General features: G+C 41.7%; 1 protein-coding gene and 1 long non-coding RNA gene across 2 annotated transcripts; one reads left to right on the top strand and one right to left on the bottom strand.

The window, feature by feature from the left end:
* Window positions 1–77: 77 nt before the first annotated feature.
* Window positions 78–13842, bottom strand: FXN (frataxin). The gene is made up of 5 exons (XM_005296911.5): window positions 13696–13842; window positions 10852–10949; window positions 9526–9646; window positions 5607–5704; window positions 78–1633 (listed from the first exon to the last, which is right to left on the bottom strand). Exons 1-5 carry the CDS (start codon window positions 13795–13797, stop codon window positions 1480–1482), a joined length of 573 nt encoding a protein of 190 aa, XP_005296968.3. The 5' UTR covers window positions 13798–13842; the 3' UTR covers window positions 78–1479.
* Window positions 13843–13973: 131 nt separating this feature from the next.
* On the top strand, window positions 13974–19427 carry LOC122173744 (uncharacterized). Its single transcript, XR_006174489.2, has 2 exons — window positions 13974–14212; window positions 15739–19427. It is a non-coding gene; the product is annotated as an uncharacterized LOC122173744 (long non-coding RNA).
* The last annotated feature ends 6768 nt before the right edge of the window (window positions 19428–26195 follow it).

The following is a 26195-nucleotide window of genomic DNA, read 5'->3' as shown; positions in this document are numbered from 1 at the left end:
TTCATATTTTAATTAATAGCGGCCAAGAGTTGGTATCAAGAATTCCATTTTAATCCTAAATAATGGACAATACCATCTAAGAATACTGTATATTTATTAGATATCTTTCAATGACACATCAGTAACAGTATTAGTCAAGCAGACAGCCATGTCATTCTAAACACAAGGAAGTTGTCTGAGGAACTCCGAACCCAAGAAAATGTTGCATTTCAAAATCAGTACCAGGCCTCTTTTAATGTAATGCTAAAAGCTTACATAAATGTGGCTCAGTCTTTCAAATGTGACAGCAAATTTGGGCTCCCTTTTTATATACAATTTTTGAAAAGAAATAATGGTAATGTTACAGTAAGGCAAATTTTATAGCATCACACATTTTCATGTCACTTATTAAATTATTTTTACAAGTTATTTGGTGTAATACGTAGAGTGAATCACCTATTTTGTCCTCCTTTCTTATTTCTCAGCTAGTCCGAAGACTCCAGTTTCTCAGTCCTAAGAATGTACCAATAACACAACAAGGTTTGCATCAGTGTGAGCCTTGCATTGTCACTTTGCCTTTGGCCTCATTTCAACTACATGAGAAGTGCAGCATGAGCTATGCCAATGCAAAAATTGGCATGGCTTATTGCTGTTGGAACAGAACATCCTCGCTTTGCTTAATAATAATAATAATAATAATATTAAAGAGTTATATATTTATGCAATGTATGCTTACGCTATGAAGACACTCATAGCAAAAGGAATAGAGAAAAGGTTATAAATCTCTTTCTCTACAACTATGAATATATCATTAGACATTTAAACTAAATCAAACACTTTTTTCAGCTCCATGTACCATTTGGACCCCTGCTGATAGCAGAACTGGTAGCTGGAAGCTTTGCCCCTTCAGACTTATCCTTTTAAGCTAAGGCAGAAATGTGAATTTCAGATTAAATCCTGTGATATTTTAAGAAGAAAATCCCTATTACACCTGTTATAGAAAAGAAAAAAACATTTTCCCTTTCCTTATTTTCTTTTAAGCACAATAGACTCTTATATAGAATATTACCTTACTCCCCACAGTTCATCTAATTGATTTCAATGGAACTTGAGTAAGGGTTCCACAATATGGCCTAAGGTAAGTAGCAGAGTTTTCTTTGGTAATGAGATCCCATCTGTGCACTACTGATGAATCACCAACCAACCAGTCAGAATGTAGTTGGGGCAACCAGTGTCCAATACCATACTCCTAGCTATGAATTTTGGAGGCAGTGACACAAAAAAAATCCATATAACAAACACAAATCCACACACTAACACATAAACCCAAACATGCAGAGCTAAGAAAAATATATTATGTTCACATTATTGTTACACAACATAATGAAGTTGAAACAAAAATATGAAGACAAACGTAGAACAAGGTGTGAACCTTAGGAACTATATACCAAAGAGGGGCAACAGGACAAAGTCTTTTGATTTCTTTGAGGTAGACAATGATCAAGTATCACCTTTTCCAGAGTATACTAAGGGAGATAAGTCTATTTTAGTTTTCAGTGCCGCTGAGAGTTCCACTGCTAGTAGTTCATGAAGGGATACTCCATCATGAGAATACACCCACTTTCTTCCAGTCCAGTCGTAACGTTTGGGCCCACTAAAAAACAGAACATGTATACTGTGAGAGCATAGGTCAAACATTTCTGAAATTTCAGCCATCTCCAAAAAACACCAGGAGGATTTGAATTACTAAGTTAAATAAAGCAGCCAGAAGTAAAACAATATTCAGCAAGAAAGAGGTGTGTGGCTCATGGTCTCAGCATGGACTAGAAGCCAATCATCACCAAATTCTAATTCCAACTCTCACACTGGTTCTAACACGTGGCCTTGAAGAAATCATTAAGGCCTAAATCCAGCAAAGCACTTAAGCATGCATGTAAATTAAAACATGTGAGTAGTCCTATGGACTTCAATGGGAGTACTTTTGCTTATACACTTCACTGGATCAAGGCCATTAAGGTCCTTCTCTCCTTCACTTGATTTACCTTCTCCACAATTTGTAACTGTGGTAAGAATACCTAGCTCCTAAGAGTGTTATAAGAGTTGTTTGTAAAGTGCTGTATTAATATAAAGTATTCATTCTAACACAATGCTATAATGTGCAAATGTCCAAAATGCTTCACTGCACAGAGCAAAGAATATTTTCTCTCTCAAGTTAAACACAATAGGATTGAATTACTAAATAAAAAAATAATCTGACATTTGGAGCTCCTGGTGTCATGAGATGCTTCACTCCCACAACAAACACAGTAAGGAGACCTGGATTCTATTTTCCAGACTCAGCCACCAAGCTTAGGCAGGCTCATCTGCCTTTGCCTCAGTTATGCACCTGGAAAATGGGAAGAATAATTGCAAGGATCTTTAAGAAGTATTAATTATTAATGAAGGCAGTTTTGACTTGTCAACACAGAAATCTATGTCTGCCATGGAGGGCATTTGGTGAAGTAGTAAGAAGGGAAGGAGACAAAAGAATAAAAATGTCTGCAGAGAATGAAATACAAGGATGTCTTGAAACTCTTAGCTCTGAAATCATATTTCTCGGTCAAATTGCCTTGGGATTAGAGGTGATTCCAGTACAAACTCTGCTAGAAGACAGGCTGTTCTGTACACGCATGCCAGGCTGCAGTGTCTAAAAACTAACAGAAAAAATTTGACACCTCAATATTTAAATTATTCACAGTATCACAATGAATAACCTTCAGGACATGAACTAAAAATATTAAGAACACACAAAGGTAAGTCAAAATGACTGGGATCTTATAGGGACATCTCTTCTGCTGCATTCGAGCTGATGGCTGTTTTGAGTCAGGATTATGTGCTCCAATTATTTTATTATGTGTTTCTCACTGCTGTGGCCTTTGCAAAAAGAAGTAACTTTTTACTGTTACACTGTAACGTGCAATTCTGGAAGTGAAGACAGCCTATAAAAAGTTAGACTGGGATATGGTTTAGGGCAACTGGACTAAAACAAAATATTTTGATGAATGATGGGAACTGTTTTGAAATGTTACCTAGTAAATATCAAATCACTGTGCTATTATTTAACAAATATAAAATAATAAACATGTATAGTGCTTTACACCTTCAAAATGCTGTACATTTACTACCTTTTAATAAGGATCTTTTGAATTCTAACAAAATGCCAAGCGTCTATACAGTAAGTGTATTTCTCACACGAGAATATGAATACATTTTGTAAAGCGTTAAAAGATCATGACAACCAAAATAATTAGGCCTTGTTTGTTAAAGACATTTTGCAACGTTTAAAAGCTTTAATTAATGGAGCTGCACAAAAGAGACACTTTGTGCAGGTGGCACACCTTCTTTTGAATGTGCCAATTGTATATTGCCATACAAATGCAGGCTTAGTTCACCTGCATGTGTGTAACAAAGCACAGCAGCCTGGAGCTAGAGAAATTCAATAGTAGTTTCCTTTTCTTGCCTCGTAATCTCTCTCTCTCGGTGTTGTTGCCAAAGTGGTCATTAACACTCAACAATTTTACATTTATTGTATTGAGGTAGCAAACACCACAATATTCAAATACTGTTTATCATTAGCAGCATTGCTTGCTTCTCCCACTCCATAGCGCATCACATCCAGGACACAGATGTTATGAGCGTTAGTTATAGTATATGCAGTACATGTTTGCATATAAAAGTTACAAGATCTCTTAGCAGGAGTTGGAAAACTAAGTAAACATGTAGTGTTTTCTTGCAGGAAATACACAAATGTTTGCCATACACAGATGAACATAAAACCAAATCTTTACAAGGGAAAGAGATTTCTTAGACAAATAAACATATGAAAAACTCTCTCCGGGTCAGGAGCTTTTAGCAGAGCCTATTTTTATTTATTTATTTCTTTGGGTGTTCCTTTCTTTATCCCTTGAACATACTGAATATGAAAACTACTATTTATATTTTCCACAAATCTGTTATTCAGGAACATGTATTTATTCATTCAGCTAGCATTGGCTCATAAAAATTAAATAGATCCAAATACAATATAAACTCTCTGACTTCTTAATCTCCAGATATGGACGTAATATAATCTGAACTTGTGTTTTATGCTTGAGGTTAAAAAAAAGATCTTATGCATAACTTTGATTCTGAGGCACTGTCTGCAAGTGTCTAGACATAAATAAAAAGGATCGTTTGATTTCTTGCATATTGCCTATAATGTACACCAGTGGTTCTCAACCAAGGGTACTCGTACCCCTGGGGGGTACTCTGAAGTCTTCCAAGGGGTACATCAACTCATCTAGATATTTGCCTAATTTTATAATAGGCTACATATAAATGACTAGCAAAGTCAGTACAAACTAAAATTTCATACAGACAATTACTTGTTTATACTGCTCTATATACTATACACCGAAATGTAAGTATAATATTCGTTTCAATTGATGTATTTTATAATGTATGTTGAAAAAAATTGAAAGTGAGCAATTTTTCACTAATAGTGTGCGGTGACACCTTTGAATTTATGTCTGATTTTGTAAGCAAGTAGTTTTTACGTGAGGTGAACCTTGGGGGGTACGCAAGGCAAATCAGACTCCCCAAAGGGGCACAATAAGTCTGGAACGGTTGAGAGTCACTGCTGTACACCAACTAAGTGTACACCAAAAACAGTTACAGCAGGCTGAAAGGCAAATCACTAAGCAATATTTTAATTACTTAGGTGGACTATTTAAAATAAGATGATTCTCTAAAATTTCACGTTAAAAAATGTTAATCCTACTGCACAATAGCTTGATCCATTCCTGATTTTATAGTTAGTATGTTCTATTTGAATGACCTCTAAGAAATCTACCTGCATATGTACAGTGAATCTTTATGCTTTGTCTTTCCTTTTTAGCTAAACCATTCATCAACAATGCCAGAGAGATGAAAGACACCCTCAGTCTGCTGCTGGGAGAGTGGCAGATTTCATTGTAAACTTTTGGTGAGGCCACTCATGACATTCTTTCAACACATTCTGTACATCTCACTCCCAGTCAGAACCAACTGCAAAACCTGGAATGGATCAAACTGCTGTAGAAGACAAGGCAGAGGACACAGCAATCAAGACCTCCACATTAAGAACTGGCCAAGATCGATAAAAACATCTCTCAGTTAAACTGTAGAAAACATGCACACGAACAAAACAAGGAACTCGTACACAGGCTTACAGGGTCAATCCATAAAGAACAGTGTTAGACCATAACAATCTCATTTCTCTTCCAGACAGTTCTTTTGTCACAGCTGTTTAGTCTTCTATGAATAGGCTACAGTCGCGTTCACAGTGCTTGTGAAATTTGACATTTAAAAAATGGAACACATTTTATTACATTATACATTTTACTGCACTAGTTTGTGGGTCAGCCTGTCCATTTCTGTCGGTCACCACCTGAAGTATAAACAGCAACTAGTTGTTATACCTCTAGGGAAAATCCTATTGGGTGTATGTGTTGAGAAAATGCATAAAATATGTGATCAGGGCATTAAATAGTCTCCACGGGGCTAGCAGGCAGGCTTTTAATTAATCTCTGAATTTTCAGACATTTCCTAGCATACAGATAATTACTTACCTAGTAGGAGAGGACAGCCAAATCTGCTTGTTCGGTGTCTGCCTGTTGATTACATAGGTTCCCATGTCTCCACCTAGTTTAGCTGTTAAAACTCCATTCTAAAGCATAAAGGGGGGAGGAGGGAAGAGGGAGGAGAATCCATGTACCATTACTTAATAAGAATTATGATTTTTCTTCTATAAGGCACTGTAGATATAAAGATCAAAACAGCAACTTGTGAGATATCTGCCTAAGCATCATCAGTGGAAATTCAAATCCTCCACATCTGCTATGCCATTCTGCCTCACTGATGACCAGTGGGACCGCCGTTAGATATGAAAACTTGTCAGTCTCCATGGTGACACATATATCATTTGTGTCTGATCTAGACTCTAAGCTCTCCTGATCTGGACTTGTGTGTTGGTACAGTACCATCCACATTGTTAGGACTCAAATAAATAATACTCCTGTTAGCTTTGACTTCTCTTCTGAGACTGCCAGCATGTGCACTAATTAGTGCTCAATTGTGAAGTGGGCATTCAGTCCACTAGAAACTGGATTGAGACCATCAATTAATTTCAGAGAATATTCAACAGCTAGCAGAAAGCAACTATTTTTGTTCACTAACAACCTGAAACCGATTAAAACAGGTGGCCAGAGGCAAGAGGCTCCATGTCCCATTACTGAATCTCCGAGCTATCCAGGTTTACTGTACTTTTCTGTAACTGTATATGGTCTCCAAATGAGTGGGACAAGTACATTCCCACATAACTTGTGATGAAGTGCCCAGATCCTGGATTATACCTCAGGAATGTTCCACTTCTAACTATCTGAGGTTTGTTTTGATTCACTTATGTCAATTATAGAACATTTTCCAAGGATGTGTTTCTTTCCTTTGTACTTCCTTCCTTCCATCTCTGAATTACAGATTTACATTGGCCTGACATTTTCAGAAGGTAATTTTGGAGGGCAACTATAACTCTTTTGGAGAGTCCTAACTTTAAGGGCATAAGACAGATTCCACTTGGACTGAGTAAACCTGAGAGTGACCTCAATTATACTTAAAAAAAAAATAGCAGTATTGTAGATTATGTACTGTGGGGCTACTACAGGCATTAGGATAGCCGCACATTTCTTTTTCCCCCGACAGCCTCCCCAAATGCACTGCAGCCCATACTGTCTCACAGCACCTTTCGCGATCCTGCATTACCTTTTTCTGATCCAGAAGACAATTGCTAGATCAGTTTTAATTTTCTGTAGGTAACAATTTGTTTTAAAATTTCAGCAGCATTTTACCTTTTGACTGAGTAGCTACTGAAAGTTCAACATAATTTCATAGCAAAAGCAGCAGTTTAGAGCCCACTTCCTCTGCAACATCAGCCAACCCTTTTGATTACTGTACTATTTCACAAGTGATGTGTTAATCTAAAGCCCAGCCCTGCTACTGTCCAAGTTCAGTAAAGAAACAAAGATTGATCGATTATTCTATGGTATAGGGGGAAAAGAAGTGCAAATGAATAAAACACACCTCTGATGGTGCTAATTAATACAGAGTCATTTGATTTCCCTGCCAGTTATTTTATTTTAACTAGGTACTGCTTGAGCCTAATGTGTCATGAGGATTAAAACTAACCTCTTCCCAGTCTCATTGTGAGCTCACGCCTTACTATTTCCCAGTGTTCTAAGAACAGAATGAAATGAAACAAGTAAAACAAGAATACCTTGGAGAGCTTTGATTCTACAAACTATTCCAATTAAATCATTTGCACAAATATGTTAGTATATTCTATTAGCTAATGTTCAGAGCTAAACACAAGTGTTCAGCATTATCCCATAATGCATGCTGTATGTTAAAGTATACTAGTACCAAATAGGGTTCAACTGATCTAATAAGAACACTACATCAACACTTACATTATTATGGGGCTTCTGTTTTTTCGGTTTTATTTTTTAGCATTTTTTGAATTTTATGTAGATGTCCAAAAATTGGGGGCTTTGGGGGCTCTCTTTCTATATATTGTAAATTAATAACATATATGATGACGTTACTCATTGCAGTAGTATATATGGTAATCAGTAATCTCTATGTAATGGTTCCTAGTGCACTTTAATGTAGTACTATTGCAAACAGCACTATGTTATAATGCAGTAGGAAGCCTTCAGTGCATGCCAGCAGGGTCTACATGGACCAATTAATGCACAACAGATTAGTGTACCTTAGAAAGCACACTCCTGCAGTCTGCATTACTGCTTCCTGTAGACAAGCTCTTAGATACAAGTAATCATTTCTGGTGTTTTTCCAGTGTTTAATGGACAAACACCTTTTTTTTTGGTATCGGGGTGCTTTAATAGGTTAAAAGCTAAAATCAGAAGCCCCAATGATGTGTCAGACATAAGAGAGATGATCTTTGCTTTCACATTGTAAATTATGGAAAGATTATCTTCAAACCCTGGTATCAAAACATTCACACATTCATTCTGTACTATTCATGAAACTTTGGAAAATACATTTTAAAACCTTTTTTAAACGTTAATTTAATATAAAACAACACTTGAAAACTAATTTTTCATTTTTGTGCATAGCTAGTATGAAACTATTGCATGCTGTTATGGACATTAATAATTTCTGCTAACAGGATTACTCTTCAGGGAGACTTTTTCCAGCACACCACATATTAACTGAATGGAGAAATTTAAAAGGTCAACAGATATTACAACTCTGCCAGTTCTTTTCCAAGTGTGCCACCCTGTGGCTTGTCATGTTACTAGTATTTTCATAATTTGAATCCAAACAGTCAGAATGTACATATTAAGATTGATGTAAATAAAAATCCGCTAAACCTTTCAGTAAGTACATGCCAAAAACACTACATTGAAATGTTACTGGAGAGAAAGGCAATTGAAGTGAGGAAGCATATCAAAAATATTTAATCTAAAGAAAAAACACAAAACCAAACTTTTTGGTGTTATTTTTTCTATTTAGTTTTCAAAATATTCTTTATATTGAATAGATATTGAACGGCTAATAATCACAGCTTTTCAATATCTATTCAAAACACTAGGAGCTGAATAATACATTGCTATTATTTACTGGATAAGTTACAGGTAAAATATTAACTGAATATTTGACCAGATCAATTACTTATCAGTTTTGCCAATACAAAAAGAGGCTAAGGTGTTATTTTCCCATTATGTATGTACTTCTGTGAGATAAAGAGTGAATGTAGTGCTCAGAAAAGCTCACATATGGACAGATCTGAAGACTAAAGGCCTCTATACACAGAACACAAGCTCCAGCTGCCCGTTTATATGCACCTAAATCCTAATCTGGTGGAGCCAGTAGTTGGGAACCTCCACATGGGGATATAAACAGGAAGCAGCTATTATTTCAGTCCAAAGACCGGAATAGTGCAGAAGCTATGTTGCAGCCAGTGGCCTGGGTTAGATTTTACTCTCCTCAACTCAAGCAGAGCACAACAGCATACAATTTGATTGATTCCACCAACTGTAAATAAACTGATAGGTATTTGAAAATAGTTTTTAGCTACAGCTGTCACTTTCACCAAGATAATTCAAAAGTGACATGTGTAACACCAGTATCAGAGACCAGTATAAAAGATACTGGAAACCAATTTCCAGCCTCATGTAATAATGGTTTAATCCTCATAAAAAGAACTTAATCATTTAAATACTAAATATTACAATTCTTTAAATCTTAAAACAGTGTACTATATATTTTTTCATCAAAAATGCTGCCACTCCCTCAATGAGTAAAATCAAATTTAAAAACCTGATTTTCAGATATATTTCACTTATTTATTCAGTGTGAACTGTTTCTTAAATCTTAAACTTTTGCACTAAAGATTAGTTGAATGAAGATATTTCCACCAAGGAAAAACCCTAGAATAATTACAGCAAGAATAGAAACTGTAAAATATACCCCAAAGGAGACATCATAATCTTCAGGTGTAAAAGGCTTGTCTGCTAGATCCTCAAAGAAGTCTGCTAATGAGTCCAGTGTTTCTTCAGCAAGTTTTTCGTAAGTAATCTCATCTAAAGAACTGCAGTGGCACGTAAACAAATCTGAGATTACTAGGAGAAAATATGTATTACTTTAGCATGAAACTCTTTCCTACAAATTAAATACAAAACAAGAACAATATTATCTTGGGAACATGTTAACCATGAGATAATCACATGCGATTGGAGGAGGTGATTTGTCACAAATTGCCGTATGCCACAAAGCACCTTATAAATTGAGGTAGAATTTTAAAACCTGAGATTATAGATAGCTAATTGGACTAAGTATGTTTCTTTCCCCAGTTACTTCTGTGCCCAGAAGGTTACTGAAGGTAGATCTCTAGATTTTAAAATACAACATTGTTGCAGAAGTACTCTGTCCATGCAAGTACTGCTTAATCTTTAAGGTAAATCTAAATAATTTATATTTATAAACATACAGTATGTTGTTTATAGACACATATTATACAGGAAATAGCAACTGTGTGTATAAACAAAGTTGTAAAGATGTCAACATTCAGACACATCCTGTCTACATACCATAAGTGACTTCCTCTTTTGGAAGTCCCCATTCATTCCAATAAAATAATAATTGTGCACTTCTACAGTAGTTTTCTTCCAAGAATCTCAAAGCATGTTACAAATATTAGGTAAACCTCTCAACACCTCCATTTTACCAACAAAGAAATGGAGGCAGCTGCAGACCTGGAAATCTGGGTCGCTTCACAGAAAAAAGATTAATTTTGAATCCATCTCAGTGGTGCGCTTTAACCTAGTTTGCGCATCTGGGTATTGTGTATGTATATTTATAACAATACGCAATTCAGAGAAATGTTTTCAGTATCAAACAAATGTGGCAACACAAAGTAACTAGTTACCATAAAATACTGCAAAGTTACTTAATACTTTGAATTTCTATAGCATCTTTCATTCAAGAGTGCCTCATGCCACTTATCTGAGGTACAGTGGGGAATCATTTATTCTATCTTACAGATGGGAAAACTATGGCATGAGAGGTTAAGTGATTTCCCAAGTTCACACAGGAAATCTGTGGCAAACCTAGAAATAGAATTCAGAAGTGATCATTCCAAGTCCTTTCCTTACCCACAAGACTAGCCTTTTCCCTTAGCTCATATCAACAATCACACTATATTAATTTTCATGGCTGCCACATCTACAGATGGTTTCTCTGGAATCTGTATGCACTGTCAGAATTCTCATATAAATAATTCAGAATAAAACTTACCTTTTGTCATTCAAAGTTCCTGCATTTCTTAAATTAATAAACTGAACACTTCTGTTTTTAACCTTTAGAACATGGTCTAATTGTTGCAGATGAGAATCCTAAAAATAAGTTAAATTAAATGTTAACAAAAGTAATGGTACAAAATGTCAATTTTTGTCATATTTAAGAAAAAGAATCCCAAAGCCACTTTTTTCCCCCTAGTTAAAGGTTCATTTGTTATCTTACAGGACCAACAAAGAAGCAAAAACTATCACAGAAATCCCAGTCCATACATCTATCAGTATTCTTGAGGCAGAAATGCATGTTTAGAACACACTTGCCTTTTACTATGATTTAGTAAGAGGAAAAATGATGTTGTGTTTAAGGCACTAGACTAGAAAACAGGAGATCTGAGTTCTATTCCTTTGTTTGTCACAGACTTCCTAAGCAACCTGGGACAAGTCACCTAGGCCAACACTTTCAAAAGTGTCCACTAATTTGGTGCGCCTGAGTTCATGCACCTGGAGTCAGATTATGGCCAGTGCTGAGCACCCACAACCCTAGCTGAAATCAATGAGAACCGTAGATGTTCATCACTCTTGAAAATTAAGTCCTAAACATCTCAAGGTGAGTACCCCGAATTAACTGTCACTTTTGAAAATGTTGGTCTTAATCACGGTTTCCATACCTGTAAAATGGGGTGTTGCAGCTATATATTGTTTCTAAAGTACTCAGATAATACAATAGAAAGCCTATAAATAAGCTATGTAAAAGAAAGCTAGAAACTTGCCTAAAGTGGCAGCACACTAACAGAAATATTCTAATTCCCCAAACTAATCTTCACAATTTCACATGTTGGGGATTACAGTCACCATGCTGCTTGTCTTCAGACAAGCTGAGACCACCACCAAGCATGCTGAATACTGAGCATCCACTCCCTGTTGTCTCTACTGAAGATGGGCTTATCAGGCCTTGTCTACACTGGGGAAATTTAGCAAAAAATTCAAACCAGTTAAAACCTTTTGGACCCACAGCACAGACAAGGTTCTAGGGGCTAGAATAGTTCTGTTAACTGGAGCGCTCTGAAAGTTGTTAATTAGTTTGAAAATTGGTTTGAATTGTTGGGGAAATGTCCTCCCTATAGACAAAGTATTCAGTTTTGGAGGTGATGTCTGTGGACTTCACTCCACTAGAAAATGGACTGAACATTAAATTCATCTCACATCGAACACTATAATGACTCTGTTTTCGGAGTGTCACTGAAGGAGTAATTTGTGTTCAGAGGACTGCTGGGTGCTGCTGATGTTTCTTGTCTCACACCAACACGAGGACATGACAACACTTTTTAGTGTTTGCAGATGACACTAAACTAGGAGGCGTGGTAGATACACTAGAGGGTAGGGATCGGATACAGAGGGACCTAGACAAATTAGAGGATTGGGCAGAAAAAAACCTGATGAGGTTCAACAAGGACAAGTGCAGAGTCCTGCACTTAGGACGGAAGAATCCCATGCACTGCTACAGACTAGGGACCGAATGGCTAGGTAGCAGTTCTGCTGAAAAGGACCTAGGGGTCACAGTGGACGAGAAGCTGGATATGAGTCAACAGTGTGCTCATGTTGCCAAGAAGGCTAACGGCATTTTGGGCTGTATAAGTTGGGGCATTGCCAGCAGATCGAGGAACGTGATCGTTCCCCTTTATTCAACATTGGTGAGGCCTCATCTGGAATACTGTGTCCAGTTTTGGGCCCCACACTACAAGAAGGATGTGGAAAAATTGGAAAGAGTCCAGCGGAGGGCAACAAAAATGATTAGGGGTCTGGAGCACATGACTTATGAGGAGAGGCTGAGAGAACTGGGATTGTTTAGTCTCCAGAAGAGAAGAATGAGGGGGGATTTGATAGCAGCCTTCAACTACCTGAAAGGGGGTTCCAAAGAGGATGGAGCTCGGCTGTTCTCAGTGGTGGCAGATGACAGAACAAGGAGCAATGGTCTCAAGTTGCAGTGGGGGAGGTCCAGGTTGGATATCAGGAAAAACTATTTCACTAGGAGGGTGGTGAAACACTGGAATGCGTTACCTAGGGAGGTGGTGGAGTCTCCTTCCTTGGAGGTTTTTAAGGCCCGGCTTGACAAAGCCCTGGCTGGGATGATTTAGCTGGGAATTGGTCCTGCTTTGAGCAGGGGGTTGGACTAGATGACCTCTTGAGGTCCCTTCCAACTCTGATATTCTATGATTCTATGAACACGAATGTTTTTCATAAAACTCTTCAACTATAATAGATCATGAAATAAGACACAGATAAAGAGTTTAAAAGCCTCCCTCCCAACGATGCAATGGGCGGGGGGGGGAACCTCAACAGCATCTCCTCGACCTCCTGCTAACACTTTTTTCTGCTGCTGTCTCTGCATGCTGTTACCTCCAGCCCTGACTCCCGATCACTCATGCAGCAGGCAGAGATCCAGTTTCAAGACAATGACAAAGCATTTAAAGCCACATAGTCTGACACTCCCCACCTCTCAACTACTAAAAGAGTGCAACAGTCCCCTATGCAGCGCTTTGCATTCACGTGGGCTAGGAGCGCCACTGCTCCAGCTCCGTCCTGCGTTGCTGCATGAACGCAACCCTGCTGGGAGGGGGAGGAGCGGGGCTTGGCCGTCTCGGGCTCAGCGACAATGGGAACGAGGGAATTTGAAACAGCTCATAGAGACTCCCGGCAAATCCTTAGGGGCGCCAGAGGCGAGTCTCCGGGGGCGGGGAAGGGGGGGGAGCGGCTCCCTGCCCCCAACACGCGGGCCGGGCCGGGCCGGGCACCGCTCTGCCTGCCCCAGCCGCGTCACGCGGGCGCCGCGCGGCTCGCTACTCACGGGCTGGCGGCAGGAGGCGGCGGGTCCCCCGAGCGCCCCCCGGAGCCCCGCGGCCTCGCGCAGGCCCCGGACCGCAGCGCGCGCCGGCCCCGGCCTCCACATGCCGCCGCCGCCGCCGGAGGAGGAGTCGGCTCAGCCCGCCCGCAGCGGCCGCTTCTGCGCGCGTCAGCCCAACTCCCCGGGACTGGCCCGGCGCCGCAGCTACCGCCCTCCAGCGGCGCGGGGGGCTGTCCGCTGCCGCCCTGACCCCCGAGCCCCCTTGTAGAGCCGCGGCCAGAGCCACTGGGGGCTATTCCGAGAGCCCCACCTACTCAATGTCATGGGCCAGCAGGGGCTGCACCGCGGCTAGGGCTGCTTGTGTCCCCCCCAGCCGGGCAGCTCTCGGCCTCTCAGTGCTTTGGGGGCCGGCGGAGCTCAGCGCTCGGGACGTTGCCGGTCCAAGGCCCTGCCTTTACTAGTTCTGGCTCCGACTAGTCAGTGCTAGCGGCAGCCTCACCTCCGCCAGCTCTGGAGGCAGGTAGGTCTCCCCGGCTTAGAAAAGTCTGTTTATGGGGACAGAGGGCAGCATGTGACTCAAGGCTGGTTGTACCGCCCAGTGCACACTCACTACAAGAGAGCGAAACCTGGGATAACTGCTTAGACATGCTAAATTTCCATCTAAACCCAGAAGAGTGCAGGTTGAATTGAATGTACTCAATTTCATTCCTTTCTGAAATAAAGTATATACATATTTTAGAAGTATGAAATAATGAGAGAGACAGTCCAGAAAAGCTTTAACGCTACAGAAAATATGTATGATTACGATAAGTAGAACTTAAAACAGAAGACTTAGCAGCTGTTGGACCACCTGTCTGTATTCTCAGGGCTGATCCTGCAGCTCCTGTTTTTTCCCTTGTCCTGCTTCCAGCGCTCATCAAACTACTGGGTACCTCACATTATGAGGACCAAAAGTCTCCAAAGGTTTCCATCACTTCTGTCCCCTTCCAACAGCCATAACCACACTCAACCACACTTCCAGCTTTCATGGACATGGCAAAGGGAGCACCCCAACCTGCAGGGCCGGCTTTAGGCCAATTCAACCAATTTCCCTGAATCGGGCCCCGCGCCTAAGAGGGCCCCACGCCCAAGCCCCGGTACGGCGTACCGGCGTGGCCCAGCTTCCCCAGGGGGCAATTTAAAGGGCCTGGGACTCCCAGAGGGGGCTGGAGCCCCAGGCCCTTTAAATTGCCACCAGAGCCCCAGTGCTGGAGCCCTGGGGTAGGGCTGTGGGGCTCTGGGGGTTATTTAAAGGGCCAGGGCTCCAGCTGACTCTGCTGCACCCCCTGCCCTGCCCGCACCAGTCCCGCCCCCCCCGCTCTGACTGCAGCCAGCCCTGCACCCCCTGCCCATAGCCAACCCTTGCCGCACCCTCTGCCCTGTCTCCAGCCAACCCCTGCCGCACCCCCCTGCGGACCTGCCCGAAGCCAGCCAGCCCCACACACACCCCTGCCCGCACCAGCCCTGCACCCCCTGCCCTGCCTGCAGCCAGCCCCGCACCCCCTGCCCAGTCTCCAGCCAACCCCTGCCGCACCCCCCCTGCCTGAAGCCAGCCAGTCCCGCACTCCTCTGTCGCCAGCCCTGCCAACCCCTGCCACACCCCCCTGTGACCCTGCCTGAAGCCAGCCAGCCCACCCCACACACCCCTGTCTCCAGCCAGCCCCACACCCCTTGCCCTGCCTGCAGCCAGACCCTACCTCCAGTCAGCCCCTGCCCTGCCTCCAGCCAGCCCCATGTCCAGTGGTGCCCTGCAGTTCCCAGGGCAGTAACCCTGCACACCTGCTTCAATGAGGGGGGCAGGGAGAAGCTGGGACTCACACATGTGCACAGCACCCCAGGGAATGGCAGGGACCCACACATGTGAAACGGAGCTCATTAATAACCGATCAACAGCATATATGACGCAATGTACATAATATATAATTTTATTATTTATATATGTATGGAAAGTAAATAATACATGGAAGAAATGAAAGGCTTTTTTTTACTTTTTTTTTTTTTTTTTAGTCATCCCTGCTGGGGACCCACCGAAAATGTTCGAATTGGGCCCCGCACTTCCTAAAGCCGGCCCTGCCAACCTGGACCATACCATGTCCCTGAAGGACACCAGAATCTGGTAGATTGTGTTTGGGATTTTCAAAAGTACAAAGTGACTTAGGAGCACAACTCCCATTGACTTTCAAAAACGTTGCCCTATGTAAATATTTCTGGTGAAATGTTCTTAAGAACAAACGCTTCCATCCAGTTGAAGACAAACTGTGGTTGACCCAACTGTGTAAATGAGAAGAACTTTCACAAATGTTATCACACAACAAGACCATACACATCCCTGAAGGAAAAAAAATCTGAATGTCATTTTTTCCAGATCCTACTGAGTTCAGTCACAATATCAGAACACAGCAAGTAAGATGAAAACAAATGAAGTTCCTCTGTGGAGCAAAAAAACAAGATCTATTGCTGTTGCATCAGACTTCAGCATGAACACTGCTGCTCACCAGAGATCTATTTTACCATCCCCAGAGCAGCTTTTTCACTAATGGTCCAGTAGATGGAGAGCTTGCACTTCCCCCTACTGGACGCGGCAGGGTGTGTGTACTAGAATACATATCCTGCTACAGGATTTTAATTGGGTAGGTAGGGGGGAAAAGTGTGCAGTTCGTAACATACTATTTAAATCTTAAGGCTCATCTTCACAGGAAAATGAACTGGTATAGCTACTGAGGCTCCCCATGTGGACACTATTCCAAAATAAAAGTGACTTTATTCCAGCATAATTACTGCTCTCACAAAATGGAATAATTATTCCAGGGAAAAAATGACTCATTCTGGAATAATATCCATGAAGGGAGTTATTCTGCAATAGATATTCTGGGCAATTTCCCTGTATAGAAAAGCCCTTACACTGATCCAGTAAAGGGAAGACAAGATGTCCCATCTACTAAAATAAAAATCTGTTTGATAGGGTTTCTGGAAAGGGCTGAGGTTATGCTTCCCAGAACAATGAGGGAGTAATAAAGGAGTTTTTGTAGGTGGCCGGCTGAGTTCCTGCTGAGTTGATGATTGAAATAGTGCTAGGATTTTATTCTGTTGTTAATGATGTGTGACAGTGCCTGAAGTTTCATACAGGCAATGGATTTCCCTACATCCCCCTGAACTCCCACATTGCCCCCAGTGGTCAAATAGTTGCCAATTTAGTCATTTTCCAACATCCCCTCCTCCCCCCATCGATTTGAACACCCCATCTAATTTCAATTCCTGGTGAAGACTCTGGCATCTTTTATTATTTGAATCTAAATAAATAAAATAGACTAGGCTCACTGGGGACAGTGAGTAGGGTTTCCGTTGGAAAAGTGTAATGGAAATAAGTATCCCCTCTACAAAAAGAGCTTCCCTGTTAAAACAGAGAAATGTGTAATTTCCATTTCTTCCGAAGAGTGACATTTTAAAATGTAATACAGTCCCAGCTAAAATCTGAATTCTGTGAGGTTGCAGCAGTAAGTTATTATTTTGATTTCTGTGTACTGCATCTTTAGATTTCTAGGAGTCTGCTGTCTAGAGACGGCAGCTGCACTTTTATGAAGCAGAAAAATTTTGCATGTTACAGAGAAGACACACACAATGCTCTTTCATAGAGACTTTACTTTTGTTCTTTTGTTGTTTTCCTTAACCCGATATAACAGTTTTCTCAGAAAAATACGTTTTCTCAGAAAAATACGTTCTCTCATTAGATTGAGAGAAACATAAGCTCCATCTAGATATACAAACACACAGTAAACTTTCAAATGAGACCATAAAAAGCAATGTTTGCTGGAGCCATCAAAGACCTCATCATACTTTTCATAACCATAGCAAATCACCTCACCCTATTAGCAGCCAGAGTTCCCTGCACTGACTGATTACCAACCTCTCATCCTAGAGGTGCTTGCATTTCTGTGCTATTGTGTGTCTGTTACCTTTTGATTCCAAAGTGTAAATATCCCACACTCATTTTGGTTCAAGATGGCCCAATCCTCCTTTTTTATATTCTTGTCTCTCCTCTCTTTGCTAAAGGTAATGAGGGACACAGTATAAAGGATTTGCGACATTTAGATGTAGTTTTCATTCTCTGTTTCATCCTCTAACACTGTATTTTTTGGTGGTCATTTCTGTCTGTTCACCCAGGGGCAGATTAGGGTTTTGTGGGGCCTCTGGGCTAGAGCAAGTGGGGGCCTCTCCCCATCCCTTCTGCCTGCAGTTCACCCTCTGCCCCACTCCTGCCATGGAAATGGGGTCGGGATGCGGGAGCTTGCCCTGCTCCACCCGCCCATTGGTCACTGTGCCCACCTTAGGCTTGGTCTACACGATTTACTTCAGTATAATTATGTTACTCAAGGTTTGAAAAATCCACTGCCTTCAGCGACGTAGTTATATTGACCTTAATCCCTCTTGTAGACAGTGCTATGTCGGCGGGAGAGTGTCTCCTGCCGAGATAGCTACCGCCTCTCGGGAAGGTGGATTTATTAAACCGACGGGAGAGCTGCACCGATGTACATTGGTAGTGTAGCGCTTCCCTGAGATCTTCAGTAAATTCCAATCCGTGACTGAGAAATGTTGGGTTCTCTCTGCTTGAGATGTATCAATGAATTCCTGTAGATGAAATGTCCTCCGTCATTGTTAGCACTTGCACTAATCAAGCAGACTGTGTAAATAATGAGCTTGTCAACAATGTTCAGGTTAATGAACCGGCACTTTACAAGACACAGCTGAAGTTAAATGCATCAGATTAGTAGTAATGGAGAATGATTTCAGCAGTTCTGAGTTGATGGTTTCTGCAGCTTCTGAAGGGGTGGTTTTCCTACTCCCTAGTGCTAGACAGACCTCACAATGACTTAAGTAGTTAGAAGTTTCTAAGCATTTTCAAATTGCTTTCATGTTACCCTTGAATGTAAATTGAACAGTAACTGTACTACAGCAGTTAGCATTAACACCTCTTTGGTTTTGCCTTTAATAAGCAAATCCAGTAATAACCCCTACAAAATGGGTGTGTTTCATAAAAGTAAGGCCCAGATTTGTAAAGGTATGTAGGCCTTTCTGTATGCAGTGTTGCACTGCTTTAGTGATTTTGGAACCTACATATTTTCAAAAGGGATCTAGGCACTTAGGAGTCTAAATCACTTCAGATCCTAGATCCCTTTTGAAAATATTTAGGTTTCTAAATCAGTTATGTGTTGTTATACCGAGTGCAATTCCTAAATACCTTTAAAAATCTGTGCTTAAATATGATTTTAAAAAATAGCAATTAAGATAATTTTCTTCTTTTTAAACTATTTTTCAGGAGATTAAACCTGAGTTTTATTCGTCAATGGATTTACATGCTACGAGTTGCCGCAGTTTTGACATTTCACTAGTAGAGTCATAGAAAAATCTATATTAAGGTTTGTTTGTTTGTTTGTACTAACCAGGTTAAAATTTGGCCTATCTACATAATGTAACATGGTTTTCTTCATTTGGATTAACTCCCATACCATACATATAGCACATCAGGCACAATATGTTTCTTTTAAATTGTATGGACCGAAGCATTGTGATATATTTGTACCTGTTTGAACTGCTGTCAAATACTTTCAAGTCTGCTTATATGGCTTTTTCCTGCTGGTACTTAGCTGAATAGAGATGGTTTGGATAAAACACTAATATATGCATGCCTTCACCCAAAATTTGAAATGAATCTTTTGTAAGGTTTAAACAAGTTTTAAAATGAGAAGGGAGGGGAGGGGAGGAGAATGGTTTCACTTGTTCCCTTCCTCTGCACTTTCTGGTTCTAACTCACTGTGAAAGTATCTATATGCTGAAAGGTTTCAGAGGGATAGCCGTGTTAGTCTGTATCAGCAAAAACAACTAGTAGTACTTGTGGCACCTTAGAGACTAACAAATTTATTTGGGCATAAACTTTCGTGGACTAAAACCCACTTCATCAGATGCATGGAGTGGAAAATACAATAGGAAGATATATATACACACAGTACATGAAAAGATGGGAGTTGCCTTACCAAGGGGGAGTCAGTTCTAACGAGACAATTCAATTAAAGTGGGCATCATAGGACCTAACCACATCAGCCACACCATCAGGGGCTTGTTTACCTGCACATCTACCAATGTGATATATGCCATCATGTGCCAGCAATGCCCCTCTGCCATGTACATTGGCCAAACTGGACACGCTCTACGCAAAAGAATAAATGGCACAAATCAGACGTCAAGAATTGTAACATTCAAAAACCAGTTGGAAAACACTTCAAACTCCCTGGTCACTCGATAACAGACTTAAAAGTGGCAATTCTTCCACAAAAACTTCAAAAACAGACTCCAACAGGGAACTGCAGAACTGGAATTAATTTGCAAACTGGACTCCATCAATTTAGGCCTGAATAAAGACTGGGCGTGGATGGGTTACTAAAAAACTAATTTCCCCATGCTAATTTCCCCCTAGTTCAGGGGTAGGCAACCTATGGCACGCGTGCCAAAGGCGGCACGCGAGCTGATTTTCAGTGGCACTCACACTGCCCGGGTCCTGGCCACTGGTGGGGGGGGGGGGGGGGGGGGGGGGGGGGGGGGGGGGGCTCTGCATTTTAATTTAATTTTAAATGAAGCTTCTTAAACATTTTTAAAACCTTATTTACTTTACATACAATAGTTTAGTTATATATTATAGACTTATAGAAAGACCTTCTAAAAACGTTAAAATGTATTACTGGCATACGAAACCTTAAATTAGAGTGAATAAATGAAGACTCGGCACACCACTTCTGAAAGGTTGCTGACCCCTGCACTAGTGTTACTCACACTTTCTTGTCAACTGTTTGAAATGGGCCACCCTGATTACCACTATAAAAGTGATTTTTCCTCCTGTTGATAATAGCCCACTTTAATTGAATTGTCTCATTAGAACTGACCCTCCACTTGGTAAGGCAACTCCCATCTTTTCATGTACTGTGTGTACATATATATATAACTTCCTACTATATTTTCCACTCCATGCATCTGATGAAGTGGGTTTTAGCCCACAAAAGCTTATGCCCAAATAAATTTGTTAGTCTCTAAGGTGCCACAAGTACTCCTCGTTGTAAATGGTGAAAGGCTGTTATTGAATTCCCAGACCAATCTTGCTAGAAAGCTTAATCTCATGAGGTCTGACCATAAAGTAGAGCAGAGGCAATTAGAGGTGAGGATTATCAAATTAAGAAGCCTAAGAATTGCCAGGCTGGATCAGGCCTGTGGTCTGATTAGTGCAGTATTCTGTCTCTGACAGTGCCCAGTATCAGAGGATTCAGAGAAAGGTACAAGAAATCTCATATTAGGCAGATGTGGGATAATCCACTCTCCCATTAAAAGTTTGTCTATGCAGGGAAATTACTGGAATAGATATCCTGGAACAGCAATAGCAGAATAGTTTATTAATTCCCCCATGTACACTCGCCCTGCGCTCCTTCTATTCCCTGATAGTTAGAAATTAAACTCTGAAACATGAGGTTTAACCTCTCTTCCAAAAATTGGTTAGTGTTTATGATAACTCTGGATATTCATAGATTATAAAACTACAGAATCATATAAACCATTTGATCATCTAGTTTGACCTCCTGTGTAACACAGCCTGAATTAAATCCTGTTTGAACTGCAGCATCTCTTTTAGAGAAACCATCCAATTTTTATTTAAAAATTCCCAGTGATGGAAAATCCACCACAAGCCTTGGTAAATTGTTCCAACAGTTAATTACCCTCATTGTTAATAATTTGCACATTAGTTCCAGTCTGAATTTGTCTAGCTTCAACTTCTAGCTATTGGATCCTGTTATACTTTTGCCTGCTAGATTGATAGCAGAGGACTGTTCAAATTTTGTTTCTGTAACACGGTTCACACTGTGCCCCTGAGTATTCAGCCCCTGGGCCTCCCTCTTCAATGAATCAGGGACACTTCAGTCTAATGCAAACCCATGCTCTTTATTCTCAAAAGGTTTCCCACCACCAGTTCCCAACTATATACAGGCTTCACAGCTACTTTGCCTACAACAGGGCTGGCCAGCAACAGACTACAAGGAGCCCGTTCCCACTTCCTTCTGTGCCTGATCTTTCTCTTTCCCTCCCCAATCTCTGGCTTCCTCCCAGCCTTTATAGTGTTGGGCTAATAAGACTGGCAGGTACAGCCAGGCTATTCACCCAGCCTCAATCCATTCCCCTTGATTAGGGCTGGAGTGGCAGGAGATGATTAAGGGCTTCTCAACCAGCACCCTGCCACAGTTTCTCATGTAGGTACTTAAAGACCGATCAAGTTATTCTTGTTATCCCTATGTGTCTTGTTCCTTTGTAAATCTTGTGAAGCTTTTGGCCTCAGTAACATCCCACAATAATGAATTCCACAGTAACACTTGAGAAGCTTGTTACAGTCCTGGGTGAATCTTTGTGCCCCCCCCCCCCCCGATGGACAGTTACCAATCTGCTCTATTGGACCCCACCTTTGGATACTTCTAAGTGAGGCTACGTTTTAGTCACCGGTATTTTTAGTAAAAGTCATGCACAGGGCACAGGCAGTAAACAAAAATTCACGGCACATGATCTGTCCATGACTTGTACTATATACCCCTAACTAAAACTTGGGCAGGGGGCTGCGGATGCTCTGGGGGGGCGGTCTGGGTGGTGATGGCCCAGGACCCCCACTGGTGCTGGGGTGGGAGGGGGAGGATCTAGTGGTGACGTTTGGCCCAGGACCCTTTCTGGTGCTGGGGAAGGGGGCTAGTGTGGGCTGCAACTGCAGGGGCTCAGGGGAGGCGGGCAGTGGTGTGCGGCCCAGGCCTTCTGCTGGCACTGGTGGGGGGGGAGCTAGGCAGCAGTGCACAGCCTGGAACGCCTGCTGGTGCTTGGGGGGGAGGAGGGTTGGCGGGGCTGGCAGGCTCCCTACTCAGCTACATGTGTCTCTGAAGCTCCTAGGGAGAGGGAAGGCCACGGGGGGTCCACATGCTGCCCCCGCTACTAACCTCAGCTCCGCAACTCCCATTGGCTGGGAACCGCTTCGGTCAGGAGCTGCAGGGACATGCCAGCTGCTTCAGAGTCCCCCTTCTCCAGCTAAGTGCCACCCCGCACCCCAACCCCCTGACCCAGTCCTGAGTCCCCTCCCATACTCAAACTGTTGCTGCTGCTGGCCTAGGAGCTGCCCTCGTGTTTGGGCAACCCCTGAGCCAACCGCATCGACCACTGCAAAATTCACGGAGATCATGTAAAGTCACGGAATCCGTGACCAACATGCAGCCTTACTTCTAAGTTCTCTGAGTCTGTGTAGTGACTGATTGCTGCTTCTAACTCTGGCTCACTCAGGGTACTTCTTGAAAGTGGACTGGCCTGACCCGCCCAGTTTTCACCAGGACAGACCCCACCCCTTACCCTCTGTCCAGGCCAGAGTGGAGCCCGGGCAGCTGTGGGGAACCACAGTGGACCCTCCATGTGCCTGGGGGGCTAAGAGCAGCCCCCAGCCCATGTCTCTGCCCCCAAAGCTCCCCGCCCACCCAGGGCAGGTGTGGGTTCCGCAACTTCATACCGGCTCCCCACAGCTGCCTGCGCAGCTCTTTCCGAGCCGATTCCGGCTGGGGTGGGGCCTCGGAGTCGCAGCTTGGCCATGGTAAGAGCTGCACGGGCAGGTGTGAGGCGCCACGGAGTTGCGGACCCTGCATCTTCCCCAGGTGGGGGAAGGAAGGGGCAGGACCCCAGGCAGAATGGGCGAGCTAGCCAAGGGCTAACCTATATAGGCCTGCTGGTCACCCACCACCCATAGACAAACTGGAGACGAGCCCAGGGGGTGTTGGGCCCTGCCCCCTACCGTCACAAGTAATCCCATTATACAGTGCACTCAAATTTGTCCAGCTCTCTTTTGCAACTAATTAAAGTGTTTGTCCCCACAGATGCTGTTCCAGAACCTCACCCCTCTGATGGTTAGAAACCTTCTTCTAATTTCCAACCTGAATTTGTTCATGGTCAGTTTATGTCCATATGTTCTTATACCAATATTGTTGTTTAGCTTAAGTAGCTCTTCATCCTCCCTGGTATTTTCTTCCTTTCCCCCCACAATCTAAAGAGAGCAATCATATCTCCTCTCAGCCTTCTTTTTGCTAGACTAAACAAGCCAAGCTCGTCCTGTCATTTCTCATCAAATAGGCCCTCTAGTCTCCTGATTATCCTAGTAGCTCTTCTCCATACCTGTTCCAGTTTAAAATAATTTTTCTTAAATACCCTTAGATCTTTGTCCACCCCGTGCTTTGCTGCACATTGAGCTACCCACATTTGCCATCCTTGATAGTCAACTACCCTTCTCTCCAAATCTTCCCATTTCAAGTTGAGGTGCTTGATGTTGTTCAGAACTGTTCGTTTCCATGTTGATTGCAGTCTTCCTCTCTTTCTTCTTGCGTTTTCTGGCTTCCATTCAAGGGCGGTATTTGGTAAGCATTCTTTTTCCATTCTCAGCACATATCCCAGCCGCTGATGTCTTCTTTTCTAGATTATTTGTGAGAGGGTTCTGACTTCTTCATTTGTCTTCCTGTCTATATATTATTCCCAATATTCTTCAGACATTTGTGATGAAATGCATCCAGCTTTTGTATCTCTTTCTTGGTAAGTTGCCATGTCTCACTGCTATATGTTGGGATTGCGATAACAATTGCTTTGTACACATTCAGTTTTGTGTTGAGGGAGATGTTTTTGAGTTGCCAGATGTTTTTGAGTCTTCCAAATGCAGCCTTTGCCTTCCCAATTCTTTTTATTTCCTCGGAACTAGTGCCATCTTGGCTCATGGTACTTCCAAGATACGTAAAATTGTCCATCTTCTCGAGTTTCTCTTCAATTTTGATTTCTGTCCCTATAATCCCAATTAACATAACTTTACATTGTATCTCAAACCTATCTTCTCCATTACTTCTTTTAGTTGGTTTGTGCATTTTTGTAGTCCGTTGGCATCTTCACTGATAAGAGCGATGTCGTCAGCAAAGTCCAGATCAAATAGCCTTGAATCATTCCATTTTAGGCCATTTGTATCACTGTTGCATTGTTTTAACTCATAGTCGATGACTAGCGTAAACAAAAAGGGAGACAGGACACACCCTTGCCTTACACCTGTCTTGATGCTGAATGGCTTACTCAATCCATTTTCCATTTTAATGCAGCATTTTGAGTTGGTGTAGAATGTTTCTTAAACATAGGTGACTGGAATTGTACACAGTATTCCAAATGAGGTCTTATCAGTGCTTTGTACAACAGCATTTATACTTCTCTCTCTCTATTGGAAATGCCTCACCTAATATATCCTAGGATCGCATATGCCTTTTTTACAGGTAGCTCAGTCATCCTGTGATCAGCTCACATGCCCAGTATCTCTCTCCTCCTCTGTCATTTCCAACTGATGAGCCCCCAGTTTGCAGTAGAAATTTTTACTATTAGACCCTAAGTTCATGGCCTTGTACTTTGTACTATTGAATTTCATCCCATTTCTGTCACTCATTTTCAGGGTCATCCAGATCTTCTTGTGTAAAACTCCAAGCTTCCACTGTATTGACAATTTCTCCCAACTTTGTATCAGCAGCAGATTTCATTAGTACACTCCTACTTTTTGTGCCAAGGTCACTAAAAAAATATTAAACAAGCTTTCCCCCCCCAAGATTGATCCTTGAAGAACTCCACTAGTAACCTCCTTCCAGTCTGATAATTCACCTTTCAGCATAACTGATTGCCTTCTCTCCTTTAGCCTGTTCCTTATCCATCTTACAATGCTTGTACTGATCTGCCTCTTCCCTAATTTCACTAAATAATTTCCTCTAAATAATCGTGTTAATCTGGTGTGATCAACCTACCTTTTTAAAATGTGTGTTGCATTACATTCCCTTTACCATTTATCTCTGTGAATTATTCTTTCCTTCACAATTTGTTCTAAAGGAGAAGATTATTCACCCTGTGCAATAACTGAGGTTCTTAAGTTATCTTTGTCCACACTAAGGGCAAAATCATTAACAAAGTTAAACAAAATTGTTTTTTCCCTAGTATAGAAAGCAAATTTCATCGGCGAAATTGTCTAAATTTATCACAAGAAAGGGAGAAGGAGTCTTATTTAGCTATCCTCTCTGCAATTCTTTGAAATTATACTGTGGTGAGTGTGTTTGGGAATGAAATTGATGTTCGATACTTCAGACCAGATTTTCAGAAGTGTCCACCTGCAGTGTTACAAACTACAGCTGCTTTGTGCATGCAAATACAATAGTTCCATTCTATCAATTTGTGTATGCAAGTATAGTTCATATGCACAGAACTGAGTTCTGAATGTGCAAAGTCACTAAAGCTTGAGTGCACAAAATTCCAAAGTAATTGCAGAGACTGGGTTGTGTTCTAATGAAGGATAAACTAATTTATTGAGTGGATAAGTGACTAAAAGCAGGAATGAATGAATGAGGCAACCA

This window comes from Chrysemys picta, chromosome 6, assembly GCF_011386835.1.
Source record: "Chrysemys picta bellii isolate R12L10 chromosome 6, ASM1138683v2, whole genome shotgun sequence".
Classification (NCBI taxonomy): domain Eukaryota; kingdom Metazoa; phylum Chordata; order Testudines; family Emydidae; genus Chrysemys; species Chrysemys picta.
The sequence above is the reverse complement of the archived record's forward strand: the minus strand, read 5'-3'. Positions and strand labels throughout refer to the sequence as shown.

What these genes read in the sequence shown, in the direction of transcription:
- FXN (XM_005296911.5), bottom strand. Translation starts at nt 13,797, where the DNA reads ATGTGGAGGCCGGGGCCGGCGCGCGCTGCGGTCCGGGGCCTGCGCGAG. An exon ending in CCGCCTCCTGCCGCCAGCCC is followed by an intron (nt 10,950 to 13,695) that starts GTGAGTAGCGAG and finishes ACTTATTTTTAG; the next exon opens with GATTCTCATCTGCAACAATT. An exon ending in TGGCTGTCCTCTCCTACTAG is followed by an intron (nt 1,634 to 5,606) that starts GTAAGTAATTAT and finishes TCTGTTTTTTAG; the next exon opens with TGGGCCCAAACGTTACGACT.